This window comes from Oxyura jamaicensis, chromosome 4 (genome assembly GCF_011077185.1).
Source record: "Oxyura jamaicensis isolate SHBP4307 breed ruddy duck chromosome 4, BPBGC_Ojam_1.0, whole genome shotgun sequence".
Classification (NCBI taxonomy): domain Eukaryota; kingdom Metazoa; phylum Chordata; class Aves; order Anseriformes; family Anatidae; genus Oxyura; species Oxyura jamaicensis.
Window position 1 is genome coordinate 26,034,977 of NC_048896.1, and position 19,866 is coordinate 26,054,842.

Below are 19,866 nucleotides of genomic sequence, written 5' to 3' on the forward strand. Positions count from 1 at the left end.
GCCGCCTCCTATGGTGATCACTCAGAAAAGGAGGGGGGGGCTGTTGGAATGGACATGTGATGGGGCTCTGTGGTGGGGATGGCCCATAGACAAAGTGAAAGATGGCTGTGTAAATAGCAAAGGATGGAGAGGAGGGGTGGTGTCTGAGGATGCATTGGGTAGCATAGGACCTGAGCAAGGTGCAGGCAGTGGAAATTATCCTGGGCCTGTCTCGGAGGGAGGTGACTTTCTCTAGCGCAACCCCCATGCTGCTGTTTTGGATATGACTTGAGACAAACAGGCACCACGAGAAGGCCTGGGAGGGGGCAGCTCACATTGGAGGGAGGGTGTAGCTAGGACAGCTGATTCAAAGTGAGCACTGTGGAACGTCCTACTGGGAAGCAAAACCTATGGGTTTGGCCTTAGAGAGTAGCCATTGCTCAGACACTGGCTGGCCATGGGTCTGCTTCTGGGAGGCGGTGAGCGATGGCTCCCCACTTCAGATTACCTCTCTTGTTCTTTTTCCTTCTCTTCTCCCGCTTTCCCAGGGGACATGTGTACCAGGGGTGGATGAAGACAATACACACAACCTCCTTTGTTTTGTTTCACACATATTATTCGCTGGGGAGCAAACCCCCCCAGTTCCTTCCCAGAGCCTCTTGGGAGCCGTGGCTGTCTAAGCAGCTAGAGAAAATGCTCTCCTCCTCTTCCATGTCTTCCACCTCTCTTTTCTTTCTGGCTCTCTGGGTCTTGCCAGCTTTTGGGTGGTGGAGGAGAAGTTCTCTGAGGTGCCTCTGCATCAGGACGATGTTTCCTTCCATCTGGCATAGCACCTCATAGCTGTCGCAGGAGTACCGGCAGTGGCAGCATGTCCATGAGGAAGCTAAGGGCGTCTTGCTTATCCCCTGGAAACAAGAGGCCAAAGGGGGCATGATGAAAGGGACATGGGCCTTGGGGGGCTAGGGACATCTGCAGCTGGGCTTGGCTGTTCCTTGAGAACTTTGGGTCCTGCTGGGCTGCTCCAGGCAGCACGATGGGCAAAGAAAGCCTCAGGCAGGCTCCATATTTTTCTCCCGCTGCGTCACCTTGTCTGTTTCCTCTTTGGAGGATGAGACCCACCTCTGCCTCCCAGGGGTGGGAAGAGGTCCAGGGAAGACCCAGGACACCTTAGGGTCCTACAGGGTCCTTCATGGCCACATGGGCTGTTACTCCCTGTCCTAGCCGTTACTGACCCAAGGTCCAAGGCCTGGCCGTCCCAGCAACCTGGCACTGCCTGGCCTGCCTGACCTCCGTCACTCACCTCTGTCTGGCACCTCCTGGATTTCCTCCATATGCAAATCCCCAGAAGTAAAACTCCACTGAGCAGGCACAGGGCTGGGCTGCTCCTGTAGAGCACCTCCATGGGTGCAAAAGCTGCATCCTGCACATCCAGGGACGCCCACAGCTGGTCCAGCAGGTCGGGCAGGTAGGAGCACTGGCTCCCCGTGCCCATGCCCTGGTGCTCGAGGTCCTCAGGAGCCAAGTCCCACACTAGTGTGGCCCAGGAGGGCCGGCTGGAACAGCCAAGGCTGCCGGGGAGCAGAGAGGCCATGCAGAGCAGGAAGAGGAGGGAGAGCCCCGAGCTGAGCATTTTGGGCTCCTTCGGAGGGCCTGATCTCTGGCCGTCACCCTGTCCTGAGCTCAGCCAGTCACCAGCAGCACCGCTGCCTGCGCGCTGAGTGAGGGATGGTGCCAGCAGCCCCGCAGTGCTGTCACCGATGGCCCTGTGATGTCACAAGGCCTTCGTGGGGCAAGAGGGGAAGGTCTGGGCAGGGGGACAGGGCCCGGGGAGCCGAATTTCTCAGCTGGCCGCTCCCACGGCCATCCCCGTGCTGCGGGTCTGCCTCGCCACTGGGGCCTGGGCAGGAGCCCTGGGGGCAGGGGGCTGTGCTCCCAAATGCTCAGCGAGGAGGAGCTGTACCAGTGCAGGGGCGTTGCCGGGACCCCTGGACCTATGCCTAGGTTAACGGTTGGAACTGATGGTGTTAGAGGTCTTTCCAGCCTTATGATTCTGTGATTTCAGTGCCCTTGCATGTAGCACCTTTCTTCCTTTGGGAGGACTCGTTAGCTCATGGTTTGGTGCAGAGGGACCTTCAGTATTCTTTTGTGGCCCGTGCTTTGGCCTCACAGGCCATAGCTTGCTATTTCTTTGTCAAAGACTTTCCTTCCAGACACGTAATAAATCCTTATATGAATTATAGGTGATGAGAAAAAAAATTCCTTTTTTTTTTTTTTTTTTTTTACATCCAGTTTTTACAGGATGCAAAGAGAGTCTTCAAGCAAGTTATTTAAATGTGTGATGTAGAAGTGCAGAGCAATTGCTTAGTGTCTGAGATGTAGTTGATGGTTAGGACTAATGAGAGCTCCTAGGCTAAGTACCAATATACTCACCATCGAGATGAGACCGTGTATTTGCTTGCTCCTGAATCATAGAATCATCTAGTTTGGAAAAGATCTCTGATATTATAATGTCCAACCATCACCTAAGACTACCGGGTCCTACCCAGCACTACACCTACATGTCTCTTAACCCTCCCAGGGAGGATGACTCCACCACTTCCGTGGGCAACCCGTCCCAATGCGTATCCGCCATGTTCTGTGAATAAGTTCTCCCTACTAGCCAGTCTAAACCTCCCCTGGTGCATCTTGAGGCTGTTTCCTTGGGTCCTTGATGACAACTTGTCACCTGAGAAAAGAGACCGACGCTCTCCTCGCTGCAATCTTGTTTGAGGTAGAGAGTGATGAGGTCTACCCTCAGACTCCTTTCCTCAACACTGAACAGTCCCAGTTTCCTCAGCCTTGTTTTGTAGTCACTTCACCAGCTGTTCTCTGAAGGCATTCCAACAACTCAGTAGTGTTGTGGTGCGGGTCCCAGAACTGAGCACGGTACTAGAGACGTAGTCCTACCAGTACTGAGTACAAGGGGACAATCACTTCCCTCATCCTGCTGGCCACAACATGCAGGCCAGGATGCCATTGGCCTTCTTGGCCACCTGGGCACACTGTTGGCTCACGTTTGTGATTCGTGCCGTCTATTTCTTGTTTATGCCGTTAGGCGGATCTGCACAAGAACAGCCAAGAAGTGTACTAAACTTGCATTTACAAGGTTGCTTCATGCTTTCACAGAAAGATTGCTTGCCCTGACTTCTGTTGTTGGAATTTAGGTGACATTATTTTATTCTCTTAAGTTGTGGTTGCAGCTTACATCTTCTAACAAAACATTGTGTATTAGTAAGTAGTAGAGTATTTTGAGCTGAAGATTTGGTCTTCTTTTTTTCTCTGAAGAAGGATAACCAAAGAACACATTCCATTTTTGGAAACTAAGCTTTGGAAGGTACAGGGAAAGCTGCAAATACGGAAAGAGAGAAACTGTTAAACAAGTATACTTGTTTCAGGTAGTAACTGCTTATCCACTGAAGCTGGTGATAACAATAGCTTAAGAGTCCCCGTTCTGATTTTTAACTTGCTGGTTTGTGCCAGTTTGCAAGCTTCATTATGTCACAAGCAAAAAGATGACAGAGTCCATAAAAACTAATGAATGGAAACTAGCATACATGGAGATCTGCAGCTGCTTTTTGTATTCAAACGTAAATGTACTCTGCTTTGGGAATACGTTCACGTGTTGTGCTAACATATAGGAAGGCCCAGCTCATTTCTATTTTTTCCTTGCTTATTAAAGAACTTTCCCAAAGCTGCAGGTCTTCAAATCCGTTCGTGGACACCTTTGTGAGTCACGTGGAATTCAGGTTTAACGCTAGTCTACCAGGTGTTTTGCTTTGCATGCAGTTATTCTAGCAGTCTTTGTGCACAGTCAACTGTGCTGTCACTTGCGCCCCTTTCCACATTCCTCGGCGGCTCAGGGAACTGGACAGAATCACTTGGCTTCATTTTCAGGTGCAACAAAGCTTTCTGACTGATATTTTCCAATTTAAACCACGTACGCACAAGAAGAATAAGGTAGAATTCTTGCACGTGTAAAAGCAAGCCCTTTTACTGGGAAATACTAGCAGGTTTAATGCAAGGCACAAAAGCATTAATATTTACTGCTGGGAGTGGTAGTTTGATTTTCCGTTCACTTGAAGGCCGTGGAAGAATGGATGGCTCTTGGTCAGCTGTTTTCACAACAGCTAAGAGACTTCACAACTGTATTCATAGCACACTTTCTAGTATTTGTAGGTTGCTTTGAAATTATGGAAGCATCACTGCTATTTAATATTTTAGAGCTCAGATGTGATTAAGTAAGACATGAATAGACACTATCATGGACTGATACTTAAAGCTGTTCAGATCTTCTAACTGGGCTTGTAGTGACTCAGTTGTGAGAGCCAACATAGTAAATGAAATCATACAGTTTCATTTTCTGAATTTATCCTCCTGTTTGCTAATATATTCCATCCCCTCCAAGTTTTCTTCAGACTAAACAATGCTAATAAATCAGCCAAAGCATGCTTGTGTAAAAGCATATACAAAACTACTTATCTCATTTGTCCCAAATCAACAGAATCTTCCATCTTGTATAGAGCTAGATGACAGTGATGTATGTCAGTATTTCAGGAGTATTTACACAAAAATGCAGTAATATGTGCCTCTGAATCCATTTTTCACCTGCAAGCATAGTGTTAAAAAATTAGTGTACAAACTGTTTACTTATTAAGAGCAATTGATGTAATTGGAAAATACCCAAGCTTGATTTTTGACACCTTTTATGCATTGCAAAATGTGTTTCAGAACCTCATGAAAGCACAGAGATCTACTGCATTTAGCTGGCTTTTAGTCGGAGTTTTGTGTTCACACACAAATGTGTGAAAGCTGCTTTTATGTCTCTGATTTTTTGGAACTGAGAATCACATGGTATCTTGTTTTTACATTTCTTAGATCTTCATAGTTGTGTTTGCATAGCAATTAAGCTTGTGCATAAATTTAAGAAAATAATAGATTCATTTGTTCTAACTGTATAAAATACGCTGAGAACTCGTTACAGCTTTTCCCCTGAAAAGCATTCAGAGTAGGGCAATTTGGTGTACAGTTATCATATAGCAAATTTAACCTTTAAAGTTTGTGTTAAATATTTTGCCTTTTATTATGAAATGCAAGATACAGGATGTCCAACTCATCCAGTGAAGGGGGGGTAAATTATATCCGTGTTCACTGATCCGGTAAAGCATTCAGCATTGTGCTTATGTCCCATTGAAGTCAATGGGACCACTCATGTTTTGAAAGTTAAGTATGTGCTTTTAAGTGTTTTACTGAATAGGAATGAGATTATTCTTCAAGTCAAGCATGTGCTTAAGTGCTTTGTTGAATTGAATTAGTTAGCATCTGTGAGCTAGCACAAGGATGGAACTGTACACACTTGTGCAGAAGGTCCTTTTTGTTAGTACCATTGGATTTAACTGGCTCTGAGGTACTGCTGTTAAACAGTAAGTATAAGTAAAGAGTTCTACATGATAGCTTTCTGTGGAATTGAAAAAAAAAAAAAAAAGGAAGTCAGGATGGTCTGCGGACTCTTCCTGTTCTTTGTTTTATCACCATTTTAAAAATTTCTTCTATCTTTATATCTGCTGTACACTTTTCTTGTATTTTCCAGCTGCTTTTTCTCGTAGTTGTCCCTTTTATCCATTTCCATTCTCTGTAGGTCGAGAGGAGAGTTAAATTTCTTCCTTGAGTTTCCCAGCATTCCTGTATTTCACTGGCAATCTGTCCCGTTGGATGCTATCTTCCCCATTCTCTGTATTCCCTAGCCTTGAGGTCGGTCCCCAGTGCAATAGCCCACTTGAACTTGATGTGGGAGATGACTTCTGTCCTCATTTCTTTCCTTGCTCAGCAGCCTTTGGGCTCAGTTCAAACTTCTTGTACGTTGAAAGTGGTTGGAGAGGAAAGGCAGGTCACAGATCTGTATTTTTAAGATGCAAAGGGACATGCTGTAAAGAAACAGGCATTGCTCTTCCTGCCAGACTTGTAGCCCTCGTGTAGTCACCTCTGCTCTTTGTCTTCCTGTCCAGTTCCCTGGTAAGAAGTTAAATTTTTGATTAGACTGCAAGGGCTGAATTGAAACTTTGGCTTTTTATGAAAATGCCATCACAAGTATACCTGATTGGTCAGAAGACCGTGCTAGCTTTGAGAGTTACATTTGATGCTAACGGGAAGTAAATGATCCAAACTTAGAAGACATTATTTATGATGGAGTCTGATGATAGATGTTTTCAAGCTGTACAGCTTTATTTTGGTTGAAGATGACAAGGCACAGCAGAGACATCCAGGAACATCCAGTAGAAGTGTTACCTTAATGGTTAACTGTCTCAGGATCTGATCAGTTTTGGGGATGATTGTTCAAAACTGTTCAAAAGTGGTAGCAGAAGAAGGTTCAGATAACAGATCTCAATTGAGAGAGACAATACTGTGAGGCGATAAGCTTTAGAAAAAAAAGGCTATTATAAAAGATGATTAATTGAACACCTACACTGGTTTTATCCATTGGGAGCCTATTTTATTCACTTTTTTTGATACTCAAGCATCTGTCTGAGACTAAACTGTCATTTGTTCATAGCAGCCGCCATACTGCTTTCTTTTTCTGGAAACAATCTCCCTTGTTATAAGCAGTATTTGCCCTTCCGTGTTATTCTTCTGTAAGGGTTGTTTTCCACCGCATCTCATCTCCTTCACTTTATCTCAATACAACGCTAACCTGAGCGCTAAATCTTGCTTTGACTGTAGTTGTGGGTAGGTCACTTCTCCTTTGTTTCATACAGTGCTAACTACTAGAATTGTCACGAGTTTGTAAGGTGTTATGTTGGTGTGAATAACTTCAATAAAGATTGTTTCTGGTATAATGTGTCGTAATTCTCTGATAATGCAACAAGACTTTACTACAGCCTTTCATCTAGCTGTCTCAGTTTGCTTTTACAGGACAAAACTAAAATGCCCGTGTGATAGTTCAGTATGATTCTCATTTTAGATGAGAAGGATGGGGTTCCACAGGGCCCCTGGTCACAGAGAAGATCACTGAACAGTCCTTAAAGAGACTCACTGCCCTAGAAATAGCGTCCACTGTGTTTTCAACTTAAAACAACTGATTAACAACTCAGCCAGAATTAGAGGATATGAATATATTCAATAATTGTGAGAATTTTCATCTGGAGTTTTCCTTTCTTTCGGTTTATTTTAGTAAAATGAGTCTAATACATCTAATATATTATTATTATTATTATTTCAATAAAGAAAAAGTGGAATTCCCTGAGTCTTTGCTAAGATTCATCAAAGTCTTCATAGTCATGTAGTCATCATGATAAATATGATTTATTTCTAAATATAGTGTGATTTATTTGCACAAATATATTCTTACAAAAGTGATGTCCAGTGGAGTACATTAACGTATAAAGAAACCAAAGCAATTAGTTTGCAGCTAAAATTACACAATACTGGAGGTGGAAATTATTAATGTATTTAATATTCAGCCCCATGAGGCGCACATCTTATGTCTGCTAAAGCCTGCAGGGAGCAGGAATTGTGCAGTTCCTTTCACTAGAAGTCATCAAGCTGTGGATTTTCGGAGGATTGTCTGAGGATTTTCAGTTCATCTTCTTACAAGGGACAGCATGGGAATTGTTGTTCTGTTGAATTTAGGGGAATTTGGAAAAGAGCATTTTCTCTCCTGTTGCTGTTAATGATATATTATTTCATGGTAACATAGTCAACAGCTGCTACAGTGATGTACAACAATTACCTTATTGTTAATCAAAGACTGATCTATAAATTAGTCTGTATCACGTTAGGCAAGGCCATCATGATTTGCTTTTATGAATACTATTAACCACATTGATTTATTTTTACTTTTTAAAATCCTTCAATTTATCTGGACCTCCTGGCAGAGTTCTTACCACCCAGTCCTTTTTCCTGTAAGGGTGTAAGGTGGGCTATGGATCCTTCTGTCTTAGTATTGGTTTTAACAGACACTTAGGGAAAAGTGGGAATGGAGCACATATATCTGAGTGGTCAGAACTGCACGATGAATTTGTAGGGGATTTGTCAATTTATGTCATTATAGCCCATTGAGGTATAAAAGGCTTTTTGCACTTTGTCAACATGAAAAAGAGAGAGACAAAAAAAAAAAAAAAAAAAAAAAAAAAAACCACCCTGCTTTGATTCAGTTAAACTGGGAATCTGTGTACTACAGGTGATTATGTCATACATGTCCAAGGATTGCTTTTGCAAGAGTTAAGGAAATATTAGCGGTGGGGTGACCAAGGCTTATACGGAGGAGAGGCCGAATGGTTTAAATCAGCATGATTCACTTCAGCGGAGCCCCATGAATTTACAGCAGATGAGGATTTGTTTCTTTTTAATGCAGCTAAGGTCACACATTCACCCAGTGACAGGTAATAAATGACCGTAGCTCTTGCTGTCACTATGGTTGCCATATACACAGCAGAAGCAGGCAGCTCTTGAGACGGCAAATAGCCAGACTAGAAAAAATACAGGAAGCTTAAGCGTAAGAAACAGTTACGATATTTGCTGATGACAATGAAGTTGTGATTCTGGAAGATAAGAGGAATAGACAAGGGAGAACATGGACAAAATACACTTGATCCTAATGGGTCCACAGAGAGCTAAGGCAGTTGTGAGATGGTTGCTTGAAGGTGGCAAGAGATACGAATTTGTAATGCATTGAAAGAGATTTTGGAAGGAACACATTAAAGCAGACCTTGAAATCACTAGTGGCTGTGCCAATCAACTGGATCGTGCTTTAAAGACTCTGATGATGTCTTGTGAGCCAGCAGAATATTTTACGTTGTTTCATGGGGGAGCAGATAGAAGGCCTTTAAATGCCTCTGGGAGCGGTAGCCAGCATTGGCACTTTGCTTCATGCTACTGGCAGATTTTATGCCATGAAAGAACAGCGCAGTGGGGGTATCGAGTAGGGTCGTGTTATTCCCTGTATTTTCCTTGTGAGAATACCAACTTGCTTATGCAGCAGTGATCTGTTCCACTTCAATTGCAGAGCGAGGAGCTGGCAAGGAGTCTCTCCCGCTTTTAATGTTGTGGGCCGAGTGAAACGCTAGCTCTGCCGTTTGCTGATGCATGAACTAGTCAGTGCTCTCGTGGGCACGTTACACCTGGTTTTCCTGCATGAAGGAACAAGAAGGTCCTTGATGCCTTCTTGGTTGCTTTTCCTGTTTAGATAGTTGTAATTATTTCAGCATGCATAAGAGTAAGGAAAGACTGCACGTAGTGAGGAGCAGGGTGTTGTGTATGCACAGGTTAATAATGGGGCTTAATCTATAGGGTTTAAAATAAAATCACCATCTATAAAGGAACATATCCTGTGTTTATGGCTAAATCCTAGTACTTGGTGTGAAGTCCAAACACTTATTTTTCTTCAAGTCTTCATTGCCCAAGATTCTAAAAATAGTGCCATCAGCACATGGGTGTGGGGGAGGAGGGAAGAAGGATGTCGTTTAGTGCTGTTGAATCCTGTCTGGTTACCAGACAGCTGTTTCTGTGCCCAGCAAAGGTGTCTCAGCATTAATAAATGTGTTTAGGTATGATTACATTTCCATTTGCACTCAGGGACCTATGCAAGGCAAGGCCACTTCACGTGTTACAAGTGCATAATTCACTTCCATTTGAACACTTTAAGAAATAGTAGACGGAGGAGTGGGTGGCATGACATTTGAATCACAAAGCAAGAATAAATTGTCTTTGAGATTCAGACCAGGTTATTTACCATTGTAATAGTTTCTAATTAAACTACGTAAATAATTGTGAGTAGCAGATACTTGTAAGAAATGCACCGTACACATCTCCAGCATCCAGATAACAAGTGAGGGTGAGAAATGCAGTTTCTGCTCCATTCCAGACAAACCCACCAAAAACCTGTCACACAAGTATGGCTGCTACCTCACTGTGGTACGATCCTTGCCCCGTTTCTGACCTACTTGTGTCTGATTGTGGGATAGGTGAAACACTGGGGAGGGGGTGTTGATGCGGGTGTTCGGTTTTATTTCTTGCAAATTTGTCTGACTCCTTCCTCTCTTGTTTCCTGAAAGCACCACCACATTTGAAAAAATAGGTGTGGGCTCTAGAACACTAGAACCTTGCCTTCTCAGCCCTTGTATTCTGTATTTTTTTTTTTTTTTTTTTTTTCCCCCCCCCCCCCCCCCGATACACAAAAGCTGTTTTTACTCACTTAGCTTTCACTACAGAGAGGAAACAGTGTGTTGGGTTGTGCGTGTGTGCAGTTTTCCAGAGGTTTAGCCCCCTGTGTTGGCTAGTCTTTCTTTGCTTATAAATAACTGTTGAGGAAAAACCAAACTTTAAGCAAATATCATTGTAGCTTATAAAATCACACACAGAGAATACAGCTGTGGCCACTGTTCTGCCAAATAAATGACTGAGCTCAGTGACATGCTACAAGGGTTACATGTACAAAGAAAGGAGAAAGTGTTATTTAGAAAAGCAAGTGGAGCTGTTACGTGTTAGCGTTTCATTTGCAAAAACAGTTTGCTTCAATATCAACAGTCCGACCTTTCTTAGCTTGTGAAGGTATTCTGTTGTAAAGGCATTTGTCTCTGCTAGTATTTTCAATGAGGCCATTTTAATCCAGTTGCATTATCCTTGATGATGACTAAAGTTCCAGGGGTTTATATATAAGAGTTTGCTTCTTTTAAATGTAAAACAAGTATTTTAATGGCTTTCTTAGGCTTTTAAGTTCACCTTGGGTACAGGTTCTCACTCTGACTTCTGGAAGCTATACAAATTTAAAAAAAAAAAAAGTCTTAAATGTACTAGAGAAACAAATAATACTGGAATAAAATTGGTAAAATTGGAATAGTTTTGAAGGCAGTAATGCTTAACTGCTGAGGATCCAAATGTGGAGTTCCTTGATTCAGGTGGGAGCCACAGGCTATGAGGCTATGATGTTACCTGTTGGGTTCAAGGACAGGACTTTGCAATGGACTTCTGTTGACTCACCACTAATTAAATATATTCTTTTTGCACATATTTGTTTATTTGGGAGTTATTTCAGGTGTGTATATATATATGTATTGGTATTACCTGGGGGAAATGTCTGCTCTGTGCAAGTCTGGAGCCAAGTAGCTCCTGCAGACTGACTTCTCTGTCGTATGGCCCCTGCATCCTATCCTGTGGTAGCTTGTGACGATTGAGCACATTCACAGTTCATAGCATTCACATGATAGTCCTGTGTATGTTTCATATTTCTGATTCCTGATTAACAGCATTAAAAAAAGAAAAGCATCACCTCCCTCCTCTAACTGTGAGCTCAGCTTAAAAATCACACTGCTGTGGAGCAGGGAGCAGAAGAGTATTTCTGTTCTGGTTTGATCGAAGGCTGGGGCCTTTCAGTTATTGTTATGTTAGAATCGTAGAATAGAATCATAGAATATCCCGAGTTGGAAGGTACCCACAAGGATCATCAAGTCCAACTCCTGGCACCACACAGGACTACCCAAAATGTCAGACCATGTGACTCAGTGCACAGTCCAAACGCGTCTTAAATTCAGACAGGCCTGGTGCAGTGACAGTGTCCCTGGGGAGCCTGTTCCAGGGTGTGACCGCCCTCTCTGTGAAGAACCCCCTCCTGATGTCAAGCCTAAATTTCCCCTGCCTCAGCTTGACACCACTGCCGTGGGTCCTGTCACTGGTGATTACAGAGAATAGGTCAGCACCTGCCTCTCCACTCCCCCTTGCGAGGAAGTTGTAGACTGCGATGAGGTCTCCCCTCAGCCTCCTCTTCCCCAGGCTGAACAGGCCCAGTGACCTCAGACGCTCCTCATATGTCCTCCCCTCTAGGCCCTTCACCATCTTTATAGCCGTCCTTTGGACACTCTCCAGCAGTTTCATGTCCTTTTTGTATTGTGGTGCCCAGAACTGCACACAGTGCTTGAGGTGAGGCCGCACCAGCGCAAAGTAGAGCGGGACAATCAATTCCCTTGACCGACTAACGATGCCGTGCTTGATGCACCCCAGGGTGGGGTTGGCCCTCCTGGCTGCCAGGGCTGCTGGCTCATGGTCGGCTCGCTGTCAGCCGCAGCCCCCAGATCGCTCTCTGCGGGGCTGCTCTCCAGCGTCTCGTCACCAGTCTGTGCGTGTAGCCAGGGTTGCCCCGTCCCAGGTGCAGGACCCGGCACTTGCTTGTGAAACTTCATGGGGTCGGTGATCGCCCAGTTCTCTGATCTGTCCAGAGCTCTCTGCAAGGCCTATCCACCCTTATCCGACTCCACAACTCCTCCAAGTTTGGTGTCGTCGGCAAATTTGCTCAAAACACCTTCAAGTCCTATACCCAAATCGTTTATAAAAACATTGAGGAGGACTGGTCCTAAAATGGAGCCTTGAGGGACCCCACTAGTGACCATCCTCCAGCCTGATGTGGCCGCGTTTACCACAATTTTAGCTTGCAGTAGCTTCCAATTTAGAATTTGACAGTTTTCTCCTTTGTTTGGAGGATATTTGTTTGATGTTTCTAGGAGGTGTATCTTTAAGGAGAACATCTGAAGGAAATATTTCTATAGAAAGTGTCAAGAGGTAGTATTTTATAAAGGGAGCCTTTGTATAGGCCTACACGTGATAGTTACTTGTTGAACAAGCATCTATTAGCTTTCTGTGTGGATATGTATTTATGGTAATGGTAAAAATCACAAATAATTTCAAGTCCTAAATTTGTCTCAAAGGCCACGGGAAATGCAAAAAGCACTGACTAGCACCTTCTCGTATTTGCAGTCAACGTAAGAGTGGATCCACTGCTCCATCTACTGGAGTTCAAAAACCCCAGGCAGAGCTGCGCTCTGTTGAACGCATTGTGTGCTTTGGCACAGCTTTGTGAGCAACCCTTTGCAGAAGATTCAAAATGTTTCTTATTTTTCAGTCGGTGGATGGATGGAGTAGACTTCCCTAGAGACGTTTTGTAATATTTTGATAATTTTACCCCTTTTAATATTTTTTTTTCTTCCACTTTTACTGTCTGAAAGTTGACCAATTTGTTTATTTTGGCAAGATGCAATAATATATAAAGTACAGAACAAGTTGTAAAATTCTTACCCTGTTTGTTTATGTATTTTGTACTTAGACATCTTCTAATATTGTGTGTTTGGATGATTCCTCCTAAGAACTCCTGTGATAAAAGAATAAGCCTCAAGTGTAGAGCATTCAGAGTCTCCGTTTCCTCTTGCAATGAAGTACATGACTTAAAAATATTTTAAAGATTAATCAGAGGTTTATTTTGTTTATTTATATTTGTTTTATTCACATTTCTGTAATATCTTGGTGCCGAGCAATGTGAAAAGAACCTATTTCCATCTGATCAACTTCTGAATTTACTAATATGAGGAAAAATGTCTTGTTTGCACTTTGCTTCACATTTTGCCTGTTTCTCATTTGCGTTGGTTTCAACATGGGAGCGTGGAAATTTGGAGCTGTAGCCACGTGTTTGAGGACAAGCAGATCCTGAAATAACCCACCATTGCTCTGGCTTCAACTAAGTGTTTTAAAAATTGTTTACTTATTTTCTTTCAGTGAATGTATCATACTGTGTCTTGTGTGATACCAGATGCAAAAATGCGCATCAAAAACCTATCCCATAAGAAGCAAAATTTGAACTTTTTTCTACTGCAGCAGTTTCAGTAATATTTAGGTTTTAGAATTAAAAAAATACTTCAAAAGTAGTGGTTTATGTATTTACTGTGTAAGTTATTGTATTAGCAAAGAAATACATGATTAGAATCATTCCTAATGCATTTTTATTTTTATTTTTTTGCAAGATACATGCATCATTTGGAATGTAAATAATTTTTAAGAAATGAATAATAATTTCAAAATCAAGGCAAAAGGTATATAATTTTTATTCTGGCTAGTTTGATTCGTGGTGATTCAGGTAGCTGGATTTTGACTTCCATATAGAAGAGAATAGCACAGAGTATTTTGGCTATTCACATAATGTTACAACAGTGCAAAATACATTTTGTCTTAAATGAGGAGCCCGATATAACTGAAAGCCATCCCAGAGAGCCTGTCTTTTTTTCCAGGGTCCTTCTCGTCTGTTTGACTGTGTGCTAGTATTCTAATAAGGCTCCAGTTTCTTTAACAGAGTTTTGTGGTAGATCCTAGATTGAATGTGCAGGATCAGAATTGCTGTGATTGTTGTAGAAGAGTCCACTTCGGTTGAAAGATTAGTCTGGAATGACATAATGACCTTGAAAAGGTGTTTCTTTGCTGTTCTCTTTTTCCCTTATCGTGGCTTTTAAGATTTATGTTGGTACGGATGAGGATGTTAGATATAGAAAATTAGAGGTTTAATAGAGAGTGAGTATGCAGCTGTGAAGAATGTAGCTGAACTGAATGTCACTCTGTAAGCATTACAGCTATGAAGTGGTAAGCACAGTGTTTTAAATATGAAGACCAAATGGAAGCATCTCCTATTTTGATAATCTTAGGACATAGATGGTAGTTTATGATCCCCCTGCAATAAATAAATAAATAAAAACCACTTATTAATGTCTGAGGGCATCAATATATTAAAATACTTTTTTTCTTTTTTTTTTTTTTCCCTGTATTTCAAGCAAAATTGTCATTTTAACCCAGTGCCAAGCTTTGTCACTTAACACTGTCCTGTACATGCAAATAAGCATTCGTATATACATGTACACGTATGTGGATGTGTTTGTTTTCAGAAGCGTTCTCTGATGGCTTTTGTATACTTAGAAAGAACGGTATATATCGTAATGAGCTTATACTATTATAAGGAGCTTATGCATTCTTACAATGAGCTTATGTTTTATTATAATGAACATATATTTTGTGTGTGAGGTTTTCTGCTGCTTAGACAATAGGAGAAGCGTTGACAGCTTGTTTGTGTTCTTCCTTCAAGAAGCAAGGAAGAATGAGTGAACAAATGCCGTTTATGTTATTAGCTGTAAGAGGGAATGTGTTCTAGTAAAAATTGTTACCACCTGTATGGCACCGTGGGCCAGTTGATAGGAATAATCTCTATTATTATTTAGACACAGACTTCTTATGTTCAGTGGAATTGCAGTTTTGTGCTTTTTGCTCAATTTTCGACTTCCTTCTGTTCTCAGTTCAAAGAATTCCTTAATTATAAAATAGAGTGGCTTGTTCTACAGTGAAGTGACGCTTAAGATGTGGGCACAGGAGTGAACAATGGGAGCAAATAATGTTTTGCCTGAGCATAAAAAAGTCCATAGCAATTTAATATATTTTAAAAATATTTTCTTATCTACTGCAGCTGTAAAACTGCATTCTAAAACCTCATTTTCAGTAATTATTATGTCTGATTAAAATACAAGGAAGAGCCTTCACAATCTGTAATTGAGTATGCTTGTGTGGCGCATGTGTGCGTACCTGCACACATCTGCAGCCCAAAAAAACCCACAACAAACCATGATATCTCAGTGGTTAAACAACTGAGATAGAGATGCTTGGAGGGAGAGGGAGGGTAGTGAAGGCTGCATGTGGCTTTCTGACACACATTTTCAGTGTGTTGAGTTGTGGTAGATGAGCAATTTAGTGTAACATAAGCTCCTGTTCAAGTTTGCAGGGCCTTGGCTTCTCTCTACTGTTGCCTGCACTCTTGCTCTTCTTGTTGACTTTGCTTCCCAGTGAAACACAACAACTGGCTTTGCATCAGGCTGTTCAGTGGATACAAAGCTATTTTGATAACCTGCGTCTGTTCTTGTACCTTCAGTTCTGTCCCAGTAAGACTGAAATTCAAATTCGTGTTTCAATTGCAGGACCTCAGCATCATGCAGCTCTGGTTTTAGCTTGTCATCCAAAATCCCCAGTGAGTTCTAGAAATTAGTGACTGTTTTCAAGCTGTGCCTCCTTCCACAAACGACAAAATTGCTTATTGATTCCTGATGTTTGTGACTCCTTATAGTGTGGCTGCTTGGCAGTTCATGCTCAGATCCTTGCTTTTAAAGAAAAAAAAATCAAAGCAGAAACTGCAGTTCAATGTCTAGTCACAAATAATCTTTGAACCTACTCTTTACCTGTTCTTTTCCAGTAATAGAACCTGTATGCAGTTTCATTATTCCTTAAATATTCAGTGTCCATTTGAATATACATACGTGTGTGTATACATATATAATACACACTGTATAAATATATATACTGCTCATAGGTATTTGTTATAGCCACATAAAGGATATTAAATTCCTCATTAGATGAATGAATTTGGTTTTGCGCTTGGCATACAAATATTGTTTAGATAAATGACCTGATTTTATTCTTATGTGCTGAATACTTGCTGCTGAGGAAGTTTTTTTTTTTTTTGGCATCATACTTCTTATTCTTCTGATCATATGTCACCTGGTTCTATTGCTCTCTCCATGGTCCTGTCTCTCACCACAGTAGTTTATTATAACAAGAACAAAAAGGAGATGGAACTGATATATATTTCTAAAAGATTAATTTTCTTCTAGTGTATCTGCTGTGCTGATAATGTTTTTATCGCTTAAAATTTGCCGTGTCTGTGTATGAAACGCATTTCACTAATTTCAAAAAACGTGTAAAAACATCTAGTTATAAGCAAGAAAAATAGGCTTCAAGAAGGATTTCAAAGAACTGTTAAAAGGAAAGCTTCAAATTCAAATCTAGAAACATGATCACATATTTTGACAGTAAATTCCAAGAATTTAAAGTTCTCTAGGAAGAATGGGTGTTGGTGCATATTTTAGCTCGACTGCAACACTAGTATTTTGTCTGCTGTAAGATAATACATACTGTCTTTAGTAGAAGCAGATAAAGGAATTAAAAATCCAACTGAACATGAAGATTGCAAAATTTAATTTTTTTTTTTTTTTTCTTGCAAAAATGAGTATTTAGGAAGCCAAAATAATGTTTTGCTTTACTCAGATCATGAAAAATCCGTAATGTCTTCTCAGAAAACTTACAGTTTATAAGGAGACTTGTCCCAGGAACTTACAGAAACGAAGGACTTTTGGGTGAAATGTTTGTGTATCATGTAGATATATACTGTTGCCCAGTATTATGTGCATTGCATTCTATATAAGATTATATATGTCACACATAAAATGTTTTGAGCCATGTCTTTGCTCAATTGCTAGGATTTTGGAGCTACAGATCAAACATCACTTTGAAATTCTAAAAAAAATGTTCAGCAACATCTATAGGCAACAACTTGTAGCTATGCATAAAATAGATATTGGCATCTGAGGTGTTTTGGCTGACTTAAAGCTTGTTCAAGTAGACTTTGAGGCTGAATCATTTCTCTCTCTTTTTCTCCACCCAGATTAGTCTATTGGCTGCGAAGAATTGCAAACGCTTCGTGCCCCGATGGGGGACTCAGGATCCAGACGATCAACTCTAGTGTCTCGGTTGCCAATATTCAGGAGAAGTATTAGCCGGAGACACGACTCCCTTCCTTCCTCACCTTCCTCTGCTAGTGCCGTGGGTGTCCACACCTCCTCCCCATCCAGCACCAATTCCAGCTCAGGGAGCACAGGCAAGCGCCGGAGCATTTTTCGGACTCCTTCCATTAGCTTCCATAACAAGAAGGGGAGTGAGCAGAAGTCTGACTCCGCCAGCCAAAATGTTAACGTCTCAAATGGTGCCCAGTCCTCTCTCAGCACTTTTCAAAAACTGAGCCTAGAGGAACACATTAAAAGTAGAGGGAAACATTCAGTTGGCTTTGGCAGCTCACGTAGCAAGAAGATAACAAGGTCTTTGACAGAAGATTTTGAAAAGGGAAAGGAGCCCTCAGCTAATAAGAATGTCTTTATAAATTGTATAAGCTCTGGGAAAAATGAGGGTGATGATTCTGGCTTTGCAGAGGAGCAGAGCCGATACTCTGTGAAACAATCCACACGAAAGCTTCTCACTAAATCTTTTTCATCGCACTACAAGTTTTCCAAACCGGTTCCGCAGAGTCAGTCCATTTCCTCTGTGCAGCAGTCTGGCTGCGTGCTGGAGATTAAATCATATGTTGAAAGTGAACCAGTGATTGCCAGGTCCTCTTCTCCCTGCTCAGCTGAGACGACGGAGTGTGTGGGAAGCACGTTGCAGTCCCCGCTGCTCTCGGCCGACCTCACGGCTGCCCAGACCCCCTCCGACTTCATAGCCTTGACAGAGGATTCTGTTTCGGAGGTTGATGCTCTGCCCAGCAGTGGGAATGGAGTGCTGCTTGCGGAGGATTTTGGCCACAATGTCTCTACCTCTCAGATCTTCTTTAATCCTGCTGCTGCTCCGGTGAGGGAGATGGATTATGCGGAAAGTACTTGCCAGTCTGCTGGTGGTGTATCTCCTGTGAGTCGCGCAAGCTTTTGTAGTGTTGAATCTAAAACCTCAGCTGCTAATCAAATAAAAGTATCATTGCAAGCCAGTGAACTATGCATTACAGATACCAGGCACATAGAAGAAATTAACTCAGCAAAGACAGATTTAGAAACCTTCGGGTTACAGCACAGAGAAGAACCGGTGGTGCACTCTCCAATGGCACAGGGGTTGAGTGGGGACCAAGATGAAAGCACTCTATCTAAGCACACAAGAGAATCGGTTCCTGTAATCGACTCTAAGATTATTCAATGTTCTGAACCTCAGTCCCTTAAAACACACCAGGGATATGAAACAAACCATCCCAAAGGTATGTATTCTGCTTTTTCATTGTGAGGTTTGATGGTTTGGGGGATGCTTTGTTGTTGTTGTTGTTGTTGTCCTTACTGCTTTTGTAAGAATTGTTTGGTCATGAAGTGTTTGTGTAGTGTTGCCAGTGCTAGCTTGAAAGATCAAAAGTTAAGAATTTTACTCCCCTTCCAAGATGATGTTTAATTCAGAATTATAAAAGGAATAAAACAAAAGGCTTTGACTTTTTGAGTTGACTTTTTCAGTTTAATAATAACCATCAGTGCTGTTGGTAGCTATGTTTCCTTGTGATAGAAAATGAAATAAGAGTATCGATTCTCACCTCTTGTTGAAAGCCAAGGATGGGATTTTTGCGGCATGGCTATTTTGGACTTGGGCCAAAGAGTTGGATTGTTTGAGGAGGAAGGATTGCCAGAGAATAAACTTCCCTTAGTCTGTTTATGAAAGATAACATACTTTTATCTTATATTGATCTGGGTTCGTGACTCTCAGATATGTTATAAAGCATCTTGGAGGGAATGTTACTGTGGCAGAGGACTGCCACTGCTGTTTCCATCTGAAATAGCACTATGTAAGTGGAGAGAGTTAATTACCAAATACATTTCACACTGTGTCTTTACCTTATAAAAAGGCGTTTGGAAATATGAACAAGTGGAAAGTCTACAGTTTGAGTTATTATCTATAGACATGCGAATCTTCATCTTTCATCAAAGACACCCAACCTTTGAGTGAAGGACACCTGTCAGATGGCATTTGCTTTGCCAGTTTGCTTTCTCAACCAACCTGAAGACCAGTGCTTTGTTGAAAAATCCTGAGGCTGTATCTGGTGGGGCCAGATTTGTGACAGTTAATAAAAATGTATTTATAATGTTAGCACTGGAAGAGGAATGAATGCAAATTCATATGAGTTCATACCCATCCTTTTCCTTGGTGATGCAGGCATGTAGGCTATAAGCAATCAGAAGCAATCTTACTTTTGGAGTTATTTCTCTCTGCACAGTAATAGTTGGATATCTTGTACATAAATAGCTATATATAGTCAAATTAATCCACTTAATTATCTTTCATGAGAGGAAAATTGTTTGCCATAGAACATCAGTCAGCTGGGACAAAAAAAAATCCATTTATATATATTACCTGTCCAGAACACTTCGGTTGGGTCTTCTTTGCAACTTTGGCTCATCTGTGAACGAGTTCACACTTTTAAATCTAATTTAC

The 19,866-nt window shown here is 41.7% G+C and overlaps 1 protein-coding gene across 7 annotated transcripts in view; it reads left to right on the plus strand.

Moving 5' to 3' along the window:
* Positions 1–19,866, plus strand: part of CCSER1 (coiled-coil serine rich protein 1) — a 712,119-nt gene that overhangs the window by 106,513 nt on the left and 585,740 nt on the right. For all 7 annotated transcript variants that reach the window (XM_035326089.1, XM_035326088.1, XM_035326092.1 and 4 more), the window contains one exon: positions 17,300–18,649. In XM_035326089.1, coding sequence (XP_035181980.1) covers positions 17,344–18,649 — 1,306 coding nt within the window. In that variant the 5' untranslated portion in view covers positions 17,300–17,343. The remainder of the gene's footprint in view (positions 1–17,299; positions 18,650–19,866) is intronic.